Genomic DNA, 18162 nt, shown 5'->3' with positions numbered 1-18162 from the left:
TTTACAACTAAAATTTTATTTCTTTTACTGTATAAGTTTAAAAATGATACATTGCAAATAAGTTTGACACAAGGTCAATAGACTTTCTTCTGTTCTCTAGTCAAAAAGAGACCTGGCCTACTTTTATATAGACATGATTAAAGGTATATAATGTTTTAATAGAAGATTTCAGAAAAGAAATGTTAAATGGAAGAAAAATATTTTTTGTTGGCCAAATTATAATTATACAACCTAAAAAAATATATTTTACTTTTTTTAAAGCTAATATTCGCCGTTATAAAATACTCTAACTGTGTATTACTCATTTACATTTTAGATCGGAAGAAAAAAAAAGAAAAGGACCAAAAATAAATATGAAGTGAGAATATGACTGCAACGATCGAACGAGAGAAGGAAGAGATTTGGCATCGAAGAGTCAGAAAATACCACCAAGATTTGTAATTCCGATACGTAGTTAATCACCTGGATGGTACTCGGATCTATTTAATCAACTCTGTTCAGGTAAGTTCTCCATTAAATATTTTTTTTTTCACTCATGTTCGCCACTTACAAAGCATATCGCCACTTGGACATAAGGGGCTACTATTTGGGGCCATGTCTAGGAAAGATTAACAAGATTTTGAAAAATAAGTCTTCCCTTTCCAAATTAGCTTCATGGCTGGAAAAAGATGAAAATCAGAGGGTGCAAAGTCAGAAGAGTTAAGGTAATGGGGGAGTATTTCATTGCATCATGTCAGTGCTTCTGATCTGGCAACATGCACGTTGTAGACCGTTGCATTGTCTTGCAGAAAGGTGATAACTTTTCTAATCTTGCCTCGCCATTTTTTTTTTTTACTGATGTTCACCCCTTACAAAGCATATCGTCACTTGGACGTAAGGAGCTACTATTTGGGGCCATGTCTAAGAAAGATTAACAAGATGTTTGTTTATGTTACATTTAAACTCCTGCATATCAGTACAGCCAGGGAAGCAGGCAGCAGGAAGGGAATTCCAAAGTCTAGCTGTTCAAGGGAAGAAACTATTAGAATAGAAAGCTTTCTGGCATTTAGGGACAACAACTGTGAAGGGGTGAGATCTTATTGCTAAGCGGGTTTGTCGGGGATATGTACGTCGAGGGGGTACAAGTGAAACGAGTTCATTAGAATTTCATTCCATGAAAATATTTGAAAAACGGGCACAGTGATGCAACATTGCGTCGATGGGACAGGGGCTGGAGCTTAGTTGATAAAGTGGGACCGATTAGATTAACAACTCTTTCTGTTTTATTAACTAAGAAACTAAGTATTGGTTATAATTATTCTTTACTTGTTTATATATTTATACTAGAACAATACTCGTCCTGGGATGGGTAAAATTAATCCATCCTCTTCTCCGCGAACAAATAAATTTTGCACGGCAACATACAATAATACACTTTCTTCCATTCTCCATTAGAAACAAATCCAATCTACTTTGCGTAAACCTCTAGATAGTATTATTGCTTTTGGTTGTGCTGTAACGTTACTGCTGTTACATATGGGACCCACACATTGTATGCAGTCTACATCACAAGGAACATAGGACAAGTAATAACTCCACTCCTTTTTTGTTGTAATTCATTGATTCAAGTGGCATCTTGCCTGGTACAAGCATTGATGGCTATGGCTCTCCATTTATCTCTCTCCTTCGAGGCATTTATGAATTCATTGTTGCTCATCATTTTTTATGTTCCTATTTACAATGCCTCCCCACGGGACAGAGCTGGACACCAGGGTCGTTTTTTATCATGGAGAATAGGAACAAAACTAAAAATTGTCTCCGTCGTGAACGATTGCTCATCCATTGAGAGAAAACAAGAAATCAAAGTGCAGCATCTGAAGAACAGATACTACACTTTGATCTTGTTTATACAGTTTATTCCGGTTTTAAAAAAGTTACAATCAAAAGTAAAATTTCACAAACAAAAACAAACTTAGGCACAAGACCTGACAAGAAGTTTGGGGAAGGTGCACGGTCTTTGTAACTATAGTCTGTCATCCTCTGCTTTTTCTACCCACGATCTTTCCCATTATTCTTTGCTGGTTGTCGGAGAGTAGTTTAATGACAATCAGGTGACATCTGTCTATCTGATTCAGAACCCTATTCACGCTATTTCTTGAATAATGAGTTTGATATATTGCCATAGCTTCCTTTGCAGTTGTACAGACAGTAGGTTGCAGTTTCTTTCTGTCTGAGCAGTGCGCATACTGGGTGATAGTCCTGACCATTGAGGTATCTTCTGCTTAGCACAATGAAATACAATTATTTCTGTTTGCTTCCGTATTACGTCAGTCACCTGCTTTCCATAACCTTACATTATCCTGATCAGGTGGCTAAAATAGATTCTCGACCGTGTCCAAAGGTCTTGCACAGATTATCAGAAGGAAGAAGGTATCTTACTTTTCCTCTGATAGTAGTGCTGTCCTGCTATCCGGTTGAATTCTTTACAATATTGAATTTGACCTGGTGTAAGTCATTCATGTTTAACCTAAGTTGCACATTCCCAGTCGGTCACACGCTACAGAATCTAGTGTTGTTCATATGTTGACTTCCTGTCACAACATAACTTCCTGTCGATGCCTCTATTCAGTCTCAAGAGACAATAGATACCTTCTGTAAGGGTAGCTGCATGTATAACTGTGAGGCAAGCGTTGCACAATCCCTAGCTAGACCTCTCCTGAATCAGCACTGCTAGACGACTGGAAACAATGCCGAGATAAGCGGAGAGCACATGCAGCGCTAACAATGACATTTGACAGTCGGTTTTCTTCTGTTCCTCATTTGTAAAGCAATAAAAGATTAAAATCAACATTTAGTGCTACTAAACCTTATCTTTACAATCCTTAATCTAATTTTTATCAAAATTCATTACATGATTTTGATTCCAGAAAATGTCTATAATTTAAGGCTTAAGTTTAAGGGGTCTTAAGAAGGAACTGAAATACAGGGAATCTTGCTTGATTGCTGCCTAATGGCTATACATCAAATTAATGCAATTCTGAAATATCTGTTTTCAAATTTAACCTCATGCTCATATTACGCCTCTTAGAAACACTTTAAAATACTTGAAAGAAACTGAGGTTTGAAAGAATATTTATTAATTTATTAATTGATGTCTAACACCTATTGTTAAAATTTTAAAAAAATAAAAAAAAATTGGAGGTATCAAAAAGTTCCTAAAGGACTGCCACCCTCTCTTCACAAAACTAAATTAAACTAAATATGGCCCACATTACTTCACCTTTGACCTACCAGCTGTGTTTGAAAATTCATAATGCTTGGTTAATTAGTTTAGAAGTGAATCCAGTACACATGAATGCATACACAAGTACACATACCTAACTTTATATATAGAGAAATAACATGAAACTTTGCAATATTTAAAAAAAAACAAAAAAAAAAAACTATATGTATTTGAACGTCCCTTTCATTTAGTCAGATGTCTACATTTTGTTAAAGTTTTTAGTTCAACAGCTGTCAGATACGTTTTGTTTTTTTTTTCATACAAACCTAATGTCTCCATCTTTTTCACACATACATGCACGCATTAAGGTAGTAATTTTGTATATCATCTTTGAAAAAGCTAAGTAATCATATTCATTTTCACTGCAATACAACTTTGTTATATAAATAAGACAACAATATATATATATATATATATATATATATATATATATATATATACACACACACATATATATGCACACTAATGCTATATAAATGAAAAAATAAGTTTAACTCTTAATTTAAAAAAGAAAAAAAGTTGAATAAAAAAATTATATACATGCTTTCTCCCCTTCTTACCCCCCTCCACAGCTAAAGGAAATTATATTTGTTAAGATAACCAATTCATTTCCAGTTATGGCATATATATATATATATATATATATATATATATATATATATATATATATATACTTACTTATTTTAAAGTAAATTTTCTTTATTTATTTAACGAGTAAATCTGATATACACTTAAACTAAATTTATAGTTTATGTAAATTTCCTACTCATTTTTTTAAACTACAGTTTGGATCATTTCAGAAACAAATTATTTTTTCTTCAAGCGAAAAATTTCATAAAAACTAAAATTTGGGCAATCATTAATTTGAAAAATAAAGCTTCTCCCTGCAAAAAAAAAAAATAAAATAAAAAAAAATAAAATAAAAATAAAAGCTCTTCAACTGAAATAGATCTATCTTAATTGTCTCTTCATATTACAGTCAAAATATGCTAAGAAAAAAAAATGCTATCCAAACCCGACTTTCTTCAAACAATTTTGCAGTTTCTTTCACCACATTAGTTTTGCCTTCTTTATATCGTTTAACAGTACTTATCCAGTTTATGACACAATCTTTGGCAACTTTGCACCAGCATCTTTCAACAAGTTACACAAGCAGCCAGAAGATACCAAAGTGATTATCCAATCAGCTGTCAGAGGATGAAAAGTTTCAATGAAATTGTGAAATTCATTAAAGGAATAAAAAATGTTTAAATTAAAAATGACTTTCAACACGCTATGCCAATGTGAGTCCTCTTCTCCATGCTAAGAAAAATTTTCTAAATAGAAAGCCATTCTTAACATTTCAGAAGAGCAGAACACTGCGTTTTGAATTAACAGACTAACAGTCTTTACTTTACCATCTTCCAGTTGCTTATGTAATCGGTCAGAGATTGGGTCATAAACTGGATAAGTACCCCTTATATTTTTAGATTCGATTGTTATGAATTACTTTCTTTTCTGAAATTTGTGACTTGCAACACAACTGGAATAATAAATATCCTATTTTTACATGATTTTTGGAAACTGTTTTTGCATTGTTAGTTTTTCATTCTTTTTACTTGTATTTGCAGGTACTTTCCCTCTATTTTGTATTATATATGTTGCTTTGGTGCTTGTTTACAACAATGGTCTTTTAAACTAACGCATTTCAGGTGAAAACATTATTACGTACTTACAGGTCATAGAAAAATTACTATAAACCTTAAAACATTCCAAAAAAACTAATCTCTTTCTCCTTGTTGTATCATGTCACGTTCATGCCATAGATGAAATTATGGATAGTGTACTCCATAGACTTCAGTCTATTGTTTGTCTGATTCCTCTGAAGACATCACATGTATTATAATTTGGCAGAATGCATGGGGGTGGGTTGCCATTACCTTCCCCAGCACAGTGGCATCTGACTCGCCTGTTTACACCTATCCATTGTCCTTAGATCATCCACATAGCTGCAGTCAAATAACGTAACTTTTAAAACCATAGAAGCATTGATCTGCTAGAGATTCATCCTCCTCCGTGGCCATCCAACGTCCTGCGCTGCCGACGTCATCAGAGTTACCTTCTCCTAGATGAATGTCTTAACTAAGACTGGGGGTTCATACCTCTCCCAGTGAATCAATGCGCCTCCAGATACTAACCTGGTAATTTCTTATGCCTCGGCGTGATACACACAGTACCTAGCCTTCTCAAATTGGCACCCATCTGGTACTAACCAGGCTCATTGTTTCTTAACTTCGATGATCTGGCGAGAACCGGTGTGTCAACGTGATTGTGCCATATATTGAAAAAAAAATAATAACTAAAAATAGAATTCTTTTGAATTATTGATTTTTATTGGAAGAGTTGTGCAACCAATTCAGTATGACAAACAAGGGAGATAACTGTTGACTTAAATTAAGGCTCTGCCATCTTTAAACACGATATCTGGGAATATAATTGTGGCTGAATTTTTATTCAAAATACTTTCAGCACATCATCTATTTGAATCAGTTTTCGTGTTTTTCTTTTTTAAAATTCATACTGATTTTGCTATGACACGTAAGTACATAATGTTTTCACCTGAAATGCGTTGGTTTTTAAAAGATCACAAATGTAAACAAGCAGTTGTTTCACTTTAGATGTTTATAACGTTTAGTATTTATGTATCCAACTTTTGTTTCTCAATTTTTAACTGCTTGAATTTTTAAACTTAATTTAATGCTAATTTTTTCTCATAAAGTTTTATTTCATCTCGATTTGAATAAAATGCTGCAAGCTATAAAATGATGTAATTAAATGTTTATTTGTAAAATTGGCACAGCGATATTATATGTGTAATACTGCTTACGCTACATTTGAATGATGTTAATTATCGAGTTTTAACAACAATGTTAATAATTGTTTGGATATATATAAAAAGAAAAAAGATCAACAATTTGAAAAAAAAAAAAAAAAAAAGAAAAAAAAACTATTTACCATCAGAAAGATTTTGAATTGCATCTAGACTGATATTTTTCAAAATTCACGACAAGGAAAGACTTTAAAAAAAAAAAAAAAAAAAAAATGGGACCAATTTTTATGTGATATTGCTAAAATTACAGCTTTCATGACAATAAATATATTAAAAAAAAGTTTTAAGATTTGAAATTTAAATTGAAAAAAGAAAAAGAGAAAAAATTGCTTGCTTTTTTTTTTGTCATTTTTTTTTGTTGTTGTTTTTGTTTTCATTTGAACAAGTTTTTGATAATTTTTGCAGTAATGGCTGAAATTTAAAAATTGTATCACATTCATAAAAAAAAAAAAAAAATGAAATATTTTGATTAAAAAAAAAAAAATGTAAATTCCTGTAATTATAATAAACTGTTGCAACCCAAGCAAAAATAAAATAAAATGAAATAACAGAAAATTCCAAAAAGTCATAACAAATTTGGACAAATTCTTGACACAGCCAATATAAAGACATAATGGCTGGAGAGTATAATTAAAAAAATGTCATATATTTATTAATGATGATTGTTGTTTTGATATATTAAATAAGCTACCATATCCAAAGTTTAGCTTTGAATTCAATTTTATCATTTTTTTTTTTTTTTTTTTTTTTTACATAGATTATTTGTTTTTCAACAAAATATTTAAATAAAAGATATTTTAAAAAGAAATAATTTTAATTAGTTTTAGATTTTAGGATTATCATTTTCAAAACATAAAAATATTTTTTTTTCGAATTAAGTGAAGCTAACAATATACATAATATAATTATCTAATTAAAAAACTAAATTTTAAAAAGATAACTAAGTTGTCTTCAGAAAATACAATTGATTCATTTTTTAAAATTTTCAAATTTAAAATTATTTTAAATGATTTTCAGTAAAGTAAGATAATCTCCCTTTCATCAAAGGAAGATTATTATTCAAATTTATGACCTGAAAAAGGAAAATAAAATTTTAATTTTAATCAACTCTTCTTTCCCAGCAAACACCATCTTTCAACATAGCGTAGGAATGAAGATACCTATACTGATCAAGGGGAGATAACAATGAACAAACGAACACGATGGTCACACACGCATATAAAATTTGCAGGAGTGAAAACAAGACCTATTATTTGGGAACTTTTGTTCAATTTAATTGTTTCTTTATTTTAATGGTGGGGAAGATTGAATACAAAATTGGAATCCAAATTACATGAACGAAAATATAATTTCGCATAAATTTAAGTCAAAGTTACTATCAAATGTGACTCCTTTTTATCTCTCAGATATGCGCTACGAAAGTAATGTTTATTTTATGGATATATTATATTTATTAATTGGTAGCATCTTTGCTAATATCAAATTTTGCTAATTTCTTTCCTAATTCTTACAAAAGAATAAAATAAAGAGAAAAGATTAAAAAGTGAGCCTATTATAAAAAAATGACTAGGTTTCAATATATATATATATATAGTTTTATCCTTCTTACGCCCTTCTTTTCTCTCTCTCCTCCCTCATTCTATTCCTATCCGTATCTAGTTGAATATTTTAAACTCCCCCTCACCCCTTACCACTTTCCAATATTTATTAAATCTTAAAACTTAACTATTGTAGAATTAGATTTGAAATTCTCCCATCCACCCACTTTTTTTTTTTTTTCTCTTTATGCTTCTTCTAATAACCATTTCTGTAAAGTCTCATGAAGTTACTGGGTCGATGATACGATTCGGTAACCGAAACATGTATAACTAAGTAGATAAAACAGTAATAAAAAATATATATATTTGTTCTGCAATAGTATTGAGCACTTTCTTCAGGTTTTTACTAATTACCATTTTTGCTATATATGTGTATATATATATTTGAATATGTATGAATAAAAAATCAATACGAAAAATATATAAATGTTTATATCTTTTCTGTATTTATTTCCTGTGTGTTGACGTGTAGGAATACAAAAAGTCTTTTGGAAAAAAAAAAAAAAAAAAAGCACATAATTTTCGACTGATCCTTTGATCTTCCCCAGTGTGAATAATAGAAAACCTGAGTGAGCGAGCAGAGTATATATATATATATATATATATATATATATATATATATATATATATATATATATATATATAAATAATAAACTTTTTTTCCAATTCTAATCTCAAAAAATATTTCCATTTTCTCAAAGTCGATGTTGTCTTTTTAACTTTACATTTGTATAATGCCGGCGCTTTCTCCTCTTCTGACAAGAAGCATTTAGCTTCAAAATGCCATCACCTAAAGTGGTTTCTTCCCATTTCCCCTTTTTGTAACTCTTACTGACTTGATAATGTAATAAAGTGCCTATGTAACTTTAACCTTTATCCTCTTAACTTATTCTCTCTCTCTCTCTCTCTCTCTCTCTCTATATATATATATATATATATATATATATATATATAGAGAGAGAGAGAGAGAGAGAGAGAGAGCTGTGAAACAGCGAAACAGTACTGTATGTGGATGACTATATATGTTTTCAATTTGTTTTTACATAAGCAGTAATGTGTTGCTACACAGTCATGAGCATGTTTCAGTCTTCTAGTATTTAGTAACGAGAGACCTTTTCAGGCAACAACGCTTATATTCAAAAGTGGAATGCTCAATCATCATCAGGGATAATTAACAGAACAGATTTTATGATATTTATAGAAGTGTTTTCTTTTTAAGTAATTCACACCTTTTATATATATACATATATATATATATATATATACACATATATATATATAATACATGCTATATTATATACTCACACATGCTATATCAAATATTCTATGTCATTTTTAAAAGAGTTTAAGAATAACATCGCTGTGTTATTGAAATTTATTTTGTAATATTTGGTTTATTTGATTTAATTACTGGTATTTGAAGGTTTTGCTTGTTAGTGCTATGTATAAGAATAGACATGTTGTCTACTAAAAGTTTTCGAAATTAGAAAGCTTGCTAGTAAGGAATATATACGCTGGAATTGCTTATGTTATTTAATGAAACATACACACATATATATATATATATATGTATATGTGTATATATTGTTTTTAAAATATATTTTAAAAATAATATATATGCTGCCCCCCAAATTGGTAAAAGGGAAAATTATTCCCAACTAGCATTTAGGTAAAAATGCACTTTCGAATAAATAATTGACTTCATTCAAAACGTATCGCAAAAACAAAAACAAATAAACAACATCTATATATATATATAAGGGAAAGAAAAGAATCAGCCAAATTTTATTATAATCAAAGATGCTATCAAGTTAATAAAATTAACTTTTCAAGTTAAACTATTTATACTAATTGTGTTTACTTTATTATATTTATTGAGACTCCATTAAGGGAAGGCATTAGTATTGGGACCTTTAATTAAAATCGGAATTGGGAATAAAAAAAAAAAAATCGGAACTTTTTAAAATATTGAAATCGGTATCAAAATCGCGAAAAAAAAAAATCTATTTTCTGATGCCAAAAACGATTATTTTAATTTGTTTTTATTTCTTTGTTATTGTTTAAAACTTAATTTTCCATGCACTGCATTAATAATGAAATGATAAGTATTTATTCATTTTTAAACTATCAAAAAACTAAAATGTATATATATATATATCACTCCTACTTCAGGTTTGCGAAATTATATGCACATATTATATGGGTTTTTGCAGTAATCCACCCCCATCCCCTACCCAAAAGTCAACTCTATATTTAGAAATTTAAAAAGAATCAATAATTGTACTGGAATTGGAAATTTAGAAGAGAATCAGTAATTGTATCGGAATTGGGAAAAATATTAGAATCGTCACTAGTGGGTATGTATTAATAAATTTGTATAATGATAAAAATTTGTTATAAAATTTATTTTTCTTTCGGTCTAAAAAGATATATCTTTAGATCCAACGAAACAATAAAGTATGCGTTTCTACTGGATTCATAGTAAGAAAACTAACTTGCACATAAATGATTTCATTGCAATACTTAGTTCTTTATTGAATAAAAAAAATAGTTAAAATTTTGCAGCAGTTGTCCAGAGGATAAAGTTATATTTTTAGATATTTATAAATTTAGCACTATATTTAAATATTTAAAGATATTGCAAAAAAAGTAACATTAAGTTTTTATTATTATTATTTTATTTTTTTTAGAAATAGTCAAATCAAATATACACAGAAATGTTGGCAAATATGTTTCTTACAATCAACCAATCAATCTCAAAGATAATACGAGTAATTTAAATGACATTTAATTTTTACTTTTTTTAAACAGTATTTTCAAACAAGAAAAGTAATTGATAACATTTTTAGGGGAGAATTTCTTCATTCTAAGAGCGAAATTCGAAAATCGAAATATTGAATTTTAAGTAAAACCAATGGTATCTACTTAACTGTTATGTCGAATTTGGGAATCATTTTCAAAATATACAAGTAATTGATAAATTTTTTTGTTCCTTCTTAGCTATAAAGAGCGAAATTCGTAAATCAAAATATTGAATTTCAAATAAAACCAATGCTATCTATTTAACTGTCATGTCCAATTTAGTAGCATATCCAAAAATTACAAAAAACGATAAAATAGAAAAATTAATTATTAATGAACATTGTTTTTGAAACAAATTTCAAGTTTATCTATACTATAAATAAAATTCTAAATGTTTATTTATTTATGTGTTTATATATATATACCAATAAGACTTTTGAACGGATGCACTGAATTGAAAAATTCTTTTTTTTCTCTGAAAGGTGGGAGTCCCTAAATTGTCCTTATCTATATATGGTTCATAACGAACAACGCCAAGTCACACAAAAAGCCCGAAATAAAGGTTTTTGGGCCGTTTTGCGCAACTGTCGAAAACGTTACCTGCCCCAAAAGTTACCTGCCCATGTCAACAGAATTTAGCACTGTCTGTATACAATCGCGGTGACATCTTTCGGCATACGGACAGGACTTGTGGCGCAATGGATAACGCGTCTGACTACGGATCAGAAGATTCCAGGTTCGAATCCTGGCAAGTTCGTAATAATTTTAACCATCATTTTAGCCAACGTTTTCTCATTATCCTTACCCTTATTTAGATCATTTTTGTTTTTTCAGTGATTTGGTTTTGTACATATGGGGATTTCCCATACTCCGAGTTCACAGGGTAAGCGTTGATAGGAAGACGATGTTGAGTTTACTTGATGTTGAGTTTGTTTGACTTGGCGTTGTGTGTGCCGATGCGCAGCTGCTAGTATTTAAATAAACAGCATGAAATCAGGGGAAGTAATTGCAGTCCATTTTTTTTACATTTAATAGTGGATATCACTGATTCATCAAATCTTCCAAGTACATGTTTTAAGTAATAACGCAGTAATATGTTAGCAATTGCAACATAAAAACTAAGTATATAACTTTGCTTTGTGCTGACATCCTTGGCCTTTTTGGCTAGGATCAAAGTGTAGTATTATTATCTTTTTTGTCTTTTATACGCTAATAAAAATGTTTTAAACGATTAGGTTCTAAATAGGACGTCCCCAAGTCCGAAAACGTGAATGTGGTATTATGGTAAAAGAAGATACTAGCTAAGAGAATCTTTTGTTTAATTCTAGAGTAACAAGGATGACCAATGACACCCAGTCTTCCCCCTTTTTTGAGTTGACCTTCTGCCTACATTTTTTGTTTGTGTTAAATTTATACTGTATTTTTAACCTGAATAAAAGATTTGATATCTCAAAGTGTAGTATCTGTTCTGATATTACACTTCACCTATTCTGACCTCGATCAGTGAGAGGAGAAATCCTTCTAGATTGAAGCAATTTTTATTTTTGTTCCTTTCCAGAATGCCCCTTTTTAGGAAGATGGATTTTCCCCACATTAAAAACCAATCAGACAAATTATTTTTTGAATATCAATATAATTTTTTTTTCTTTGTAAAAATTATTTTATCAAAGTTAAATAGCCTTTCTTTAATGTAAATTTATGCCCTAAAAATAAATCTCTCAATAAAAATTTTAATTAAATCTTTTCATTTAAAAGCAAACACCATCTTCCAAAATGGTGCAAAAATGTATTGATCAAGGGGAGATAACAATGAGCAGACGAACGTTACGGTCACACACGCATAAAAATATAAAAATAACTGATGATCATTTTTCCATTTTTTTTCTCTTGTGGCTAGTCATACACACTATTAATGCATAATAATTTGATTATGCAATTGTTTAAAAATATTTATAAGATAGCCAAGTTGTCTTCAGAATATTTGGGTCAAGATACTTTTTTTTTTGGATTTTCAAATTTAAAATTATTTGAAATTATTTTTAGCAAAGTTACATAGCCTTCTTTTAATGTTAAATTTATTCCATGAAATAAAATCTTTACATAAAAAACTAATTTTAATGAAATCTTTTTTAAAAGCAAATACCATCTTGAAATGTAATCGAGTTATGAAGATATTGGTTAAGAGGTGATAACAATGGGCAGATATGTATTTTTACTTTTAATGGATAAAACTATTTTAACTTATGGCATTTCGTATACAATTGAAAATACAGCATTGTATGAACACTGTTGGACATTTATGGCTGAAACTTGGTGGACAAGTCAGGCCTAGATTATTTCTATCAAATATGATTGGATTGAAGAAAGAGTTGTAAATTGTGCCATTTGTTTTAGAGGTATGTCGATTATGAGTTAACAGTCGACTCCAATTAAAAAGTCGGTCTCAGAGATAGTGCTGCTCTATCGCATGGCATTGAAATTTATTCTTTTATATAGAAAAGTTTGGTCACATCATTGAAAATATGATTTTGCAAAGTTATTTAAAGAATTTAGAACACCAAATAATATACAATTTTTTTTATGTCATTTTAAAGATTTTTCTTTGATTTCTACATTTTTTTTTTTTTTTACATAGGCGTCACCACTTATCAAGGCCGATAGGCCACTCAAGGATAAGGGTTAAAGAGTGTAGAGTAGTCAAAAGGACAATATAGTAATCGATAGTAATGGAAGTTCGGTAAATTTGTTAACTTAAGTGGAACGGCTCATCAGAAACTTGTTCACGTTGGACTTTTGCTGGTATTAATTGGAAGGGTCGAACCCCTTTGTGAATACAGCAAAATATACATTTAATCTTGTTGACGAGTATTGTGTAAAGTTCAAATCAGATGTGTCTTGTGTGTTTGACGCTTTCGTAAAGGAGAGATTAGTTACAACCTAGTCTCATCAATTTATCAGATTTGCCATAAAATTTAATTTATAAACCTCACTATGTCCATCTGTCTGCCCGTCTGTGGGTTTCCATATTTTCAAACCCAATCTCTTTTAAACTAAAAGTCGTAGAGCAGCACGACTGACTTCAAATTATTGAACTTTTAAATGGATCTTTAGCCAGTTAAAATAGTTACATAAGATAAACAAAATGTGTAATGATTTTTCAATTTTGACACATTTTTAAATGAGTCAAAATTGAAAAACATTTTTAAATGAGTCAAAATTGAAAAACATTTTTAAATGAGTCAAAATTGAAAAACATTTTTAAATAAGTCAAAATTGAAAAATCATTTTTAAATGAGTCAAAATTGAAAAATCATTTTTAAATGAGTCAAAATTGAAAAATCATTTTTAAATGAGTCAAAATTGAAAAATCTGAGGAAGTCAGTCCGACAATCTCAATCAATGTTGTTGTTTTTGTTTAAAACAAAATCTTCTACTGCTTGTAGTAACGACAAAAAAAAAAAAAAAAAAAGAAATAATAATATTTATTGATTTTTAACTACCAGTAAAGCTAAAATCTAGATCATCCCCACCACAGGTGCGTTTTGACATTTGCGAAAATATATGCACATTTGACACGTGTTTTTACGGTTATCAGGAAAAACAAATCCATAGTTAAATATTTAGAGATTTATAAAGAATGTGTGGGAGGTTTACTTTGGATAAAAATCACACACACACACACACACACACACACACACACACACACACACACACACACACACACACACACCCCTCCATGTCCAACAAGTCGTGTGTATACATTAAAGCTTAAAAGCAAACTTTGCTTTTAACTAAACAATTTTTTTTTGTTTGTTTGTTTACTTGCCTCCCCACAAGGGCAAAGTTAGACATGAGGTCGGTTTTTAATGTGAGGAAAATCCAACTCCCCAAAACGGGCACTCTGAATAGGAACAAAAATAAAAATTGCCTCAGTCTAGAAGGATTTTTAGTTCACTGATCAAGGTCAGAAAATGTGAAGTGTAGTATCAGAACAGAAATTTACACTTTGCTCCAGGCCAAAAAGGCCAAGATTTATTATTGTTATACCATAATATTTGCAATATAATAAGATACTCTGTTCTAATTTACTTTACAAATTACATTATAAAACCCAGACAACTGCCAATATGAAACATTTTAAAATTATCACCTAATAATAATCATAATTGATCAAGGGGAATAACTCATGCTTTAAATTGAAAGAGTTGTCTACCTTAAGTTTAAAAAAAAAAAGCTAACAGATAAAATTTAAAAACTATAAGATCTTCATTATATGCCGGTCAATGCCGAATAGATAAAGCTAATTTTTTATAATTTTTTTTATTGTTAAAAATTACCTATAAATGAAAATCAGCAACAGGGGAAGTAACTCATACTTAAAATTGAACAATATGGTAGTTGTCTACCTTAAGTTTTAAAAAGAATAAACCAACAAAAATTAAAAACTAAAATTTCACTGAATTCCAAGCAACACCGGATAGGTAAAGATAGTCTTTTTATATAGATATAGGGTCCATTTTGAAATTCTGTAGTCCAGCCCAGATAACTGGTAAATAATGTAACAGTTTAAAATAATCGTCTAAAAATAAAAACTAGCAAAATTGGGAGTAACTCATATTTTAAATTCAAGACTATAATAGTTGTCGATCTTAAGTTTTAATAAACCAATGAAAATTAAAAATGAAACAATGTCATTGCATTGAAAGCAGTGCCAGATAAGTGCAGCTAATTTTTTCTGCAAATCTAGAATGTATTTTTAAATTATGTAAACCAGCTCGGAAAACTTATATGTTACATTTTGATATCATCAACTAAAAAAAAAAAAAAAATCAATAAAAGGGGAAATAACTCCGGATTTGCCTACCTAAGTTGTAAAAAAAAAGGTTGCACCAATAAAAATTTAAACTAAAATAATATCACTGCATAACATGCAGTGCCAGGTATGTAGAGATAGTTTTCTTTTTTTATATATAAATCAATGGATTTTTTTTTAAATTATACCAGACCAGACGACTTAGAATATATAACATTTTGAAATAATCACCTAAAAATAAAAATGAGGAAAAAAGAGGTAACTCTGGAGTTGTCTGCCTTAAGTAGTAAAATGGGTAAACCTATAAAAATTAAAAACTAGAATGATTTCACTGTATCCCAGGCAACGCCGGGTCGTACAGCTAGGGTTTATATAAATTTAGAATTTATTTTTAAAATATGTAGTCCAGCCCAGACCACTGTTAATAACATTTTTTTTTTTTTTAATAATTACCTTAAAATAAAAATCATAAATGTAGAATCAACTGAAAATAACGACAAAGGATGAACACACTGTTATATGACCAGTGCCACAAAATTTTAACACTTTCTGAAATAGGATGGAAAGGACACAAAAAAAAAAAAAAAACAACACAGAACGGTATTTTGAAGAGAAAAATAATGACCATTGTTTTCCACGTACAAATGCCACCATTATGAAAAAAATAAATAAATAAAATAAAATGAACGTAATAATTCTTTAAATTTCTAAGATTCCAATGCAAGAAGATAAATCTAATACGAAACAAAAACAAAACCAAAAAAAAAAAAAAATAGAGTACTTACCGGTGACTCTTACTGTAGCAATTTCTTCAATAATCCCCAAATCCGAGGAGGCTACACATGTATAGTTTTTGGTCTCTAAGACATTCTTGAGTTCCAAAACGTTCCGACCAATGGGGATTTCATTTTCGTCAGTGAGTTCGCGGGCACCTTGTCTCCACCTGACCTGTGGCATCGGAGAGCCGACTGCCACACATGTAAGGTTGACATCGGCCCCAGGTTGAACTTCCACATTTTCGGGTGCCATAGAGAAATGTGGCGGCACACGGCGCACTGAAACATATGGACAGAGTTTAGTATGACATCCAATCTTCATCGTGACAAGTTAAACCTTTACAAAGAAACCACGAGCATACGGAACTCGACAGAGATTAAAACCCAAACATATAATCGTTGCTTTGTTCTTCCTTCTGAAATATAAAGTAAGGTGATTGTGTGTGTATATATATATATATATATATATATATATATATATATATATATATGTGTGTGTGTGTGTGTGTGTTTGTGCATGTGTATATATATATGTGTGTGTGTTTGTATATATATATATATATATGTGTGTGTGTGTATATATATGTGTATTTGTGTATATATATGTATGTGTTTGTATATATATATATGTGCGTGTGTGTTTGTATATACATATATATGCATGCATACATACATGTATATATGTACATATACACATATATATATGCGCATATATATATACATATATACACACACATACGCATGTGTATGTGTATTATTATTTTTTTTTTTTTTTAATCTTTTTGACTTGACTGGGGAATGGGCATCTTACTCGATGCCAGATATTTTTTTCAGAGATTACAACCTAGAGATCTTTTTAACACTCTTACCATCCATTTAAGTGCAATTGTTAATATATCTCTTGCACTTGGTACACCGAGCACATTTACCAGGTAGTTTTGGAAATTCTTTTGTTATGAACCGAACTGTGTGTGTGTGTGTGTGTGTGTGTGTGTGTGTGTGTGTGTGTGTGTGTGTGTGTGTGTGTGTGTGTGTGTGTGCGTGTGTGTGTGTGCGTGCGTGTGTATGTGTGCATTCCTGATGTGGCCATACATGAATTTTTGTTCTTACAATTTCCAAATGCATCAAGGGATAAACATAATGGATCAAAGATAATCAATAGAAAAATAATGGCAGCTTCCCCTACATCTCAATGTAGTAGCCAATGAAAAGGGAACCTTTGGGTTACCCTTGTCTATGGCGAACTACTTCACTTTACTTATAGCTCTATATATGTATGTGTGTTTGTGTGTGCTTCCACACTTTGCCTTTAAATAGAGACAGTTCATTTATTTCTCCTCATAAATGTTAACATATATGAGTGTGTGCGTTCCCTATAATAAAAAATGACAGTGAATCTACAGAAAAATTAAAAGTGCATTCATATGTAAATATTTCTGGGGAAGACAATGGAAGTGATGACAAATCTCTAAGGGATCCTTCTTTAGGAGTTGGGGGGGGGGTCACTATCCCCTTTAAAGCTGTCGTTGGTGATTCTGCACTCCTTGTTTCATCATAAGACTCCTCATGGTAGCACTCCTCTGAGATGCTCAGGACGATTGTGCATGGATCAGTTATGGTTCAGGATGTGGAAACAGCCAGTTGAACCGAAAACCAAAACAAATGGTACTGTGACAATAACAAAGAAGCGACTATTTCAGTTGCAAACTTTTTCAAAGTCATAAATTTTTTTTTAATGGAAATCGCTCCAAACAAGGCATGAAGCCACTTAATGTAAGCAGCTAACAAGAACTAAAGAAGTCAATGGAATAAATCATTTCCAATAATAATAATAATAATAATAATAATAATAATAATAAACTTGTTGTCACTCAGACTCCAGGGAACACCACAGGTTGCTTTCAAAGAGAAATCTTTAATGACGGCCTGTGTGACTACTTCCCATGAATAAAATAAATAAATGAATAAAATCATCATCCTCATCATCATCCTCCTTCTCCTCCTCCTCCAACATAACGTCAGTTTTACATGTTAGATAGCTT

The 18162-nt window shown here is 30.4% G+C and overlaps 1 protein-coding gene, 1 long non-coding RNA gene and 1 other non-coding gene across 48 annotated transcripts in view; 2 read left to right on the top strand and 1 right to left on the bottom strand.

The window, feature by feature from the left end:
* Positions 1 to 18162, bottom strand: part of LOC145296067 (tyrosine-protein phosphatase Lar-like) — a 1305806-nt gene that overhangs the window by 293195 nt on the left and 994449 nt on the right. For all 46 annotated transcript variants that reach the window (XM_080142138.1, XM_080142152.1, XM_080142158.1 and 43 more), the window contains one exon: positions 16130 to 16399. In XM_080142138.1, the coding sequence (XP_079998264.1) occupies positions 16130 to 16399 (270 nt within the window). The remainder of the gene's footprint in view (positions 1 to 16129; positions 16400 to 18162) is intronic.
* Positions 317 to 18162, top strand: part of LOC145296073 (uncharacterized) — a 132141-nt gene continuing 114295 nt past the window's right edge. The window contains exon 1 of the long non-coding RNA XR_013869956.1: positions 317 to 501. This is a non-coding gene — a long non-coding RNA (uncharacterized LOC145296073). The remainder of the gene's footprint in view (positions 502 to 18162) is intronic.
* Trnar-acg (transfer RNA arginine (anticodon ACG)) lies at positions 11216 to 11288 on the top strand. Its single transcript has one exon. It is a non-coding gene; the product is annotated as a tRNA-Arg (tRNA).

Source organism: Euprymna scolopes, chromosome 16 (genome assembly GCF_053919585.1).
Source record: "Euprymna scolopes isolate OS-2025 chromosome 16, ASM5391958v1, whole genome shotgun sequence".
NCBI classification, from domain to species: domain Eukaryota; kingdom Metazoa; phylum Mollusca; class Cephalopoda; order Sepiida; family Sepiolidae; genus Euprymna; species Euprymna scolopes.
This window is presented reverse-complemented; position numbering and strand designations above follow the sequence as displayed.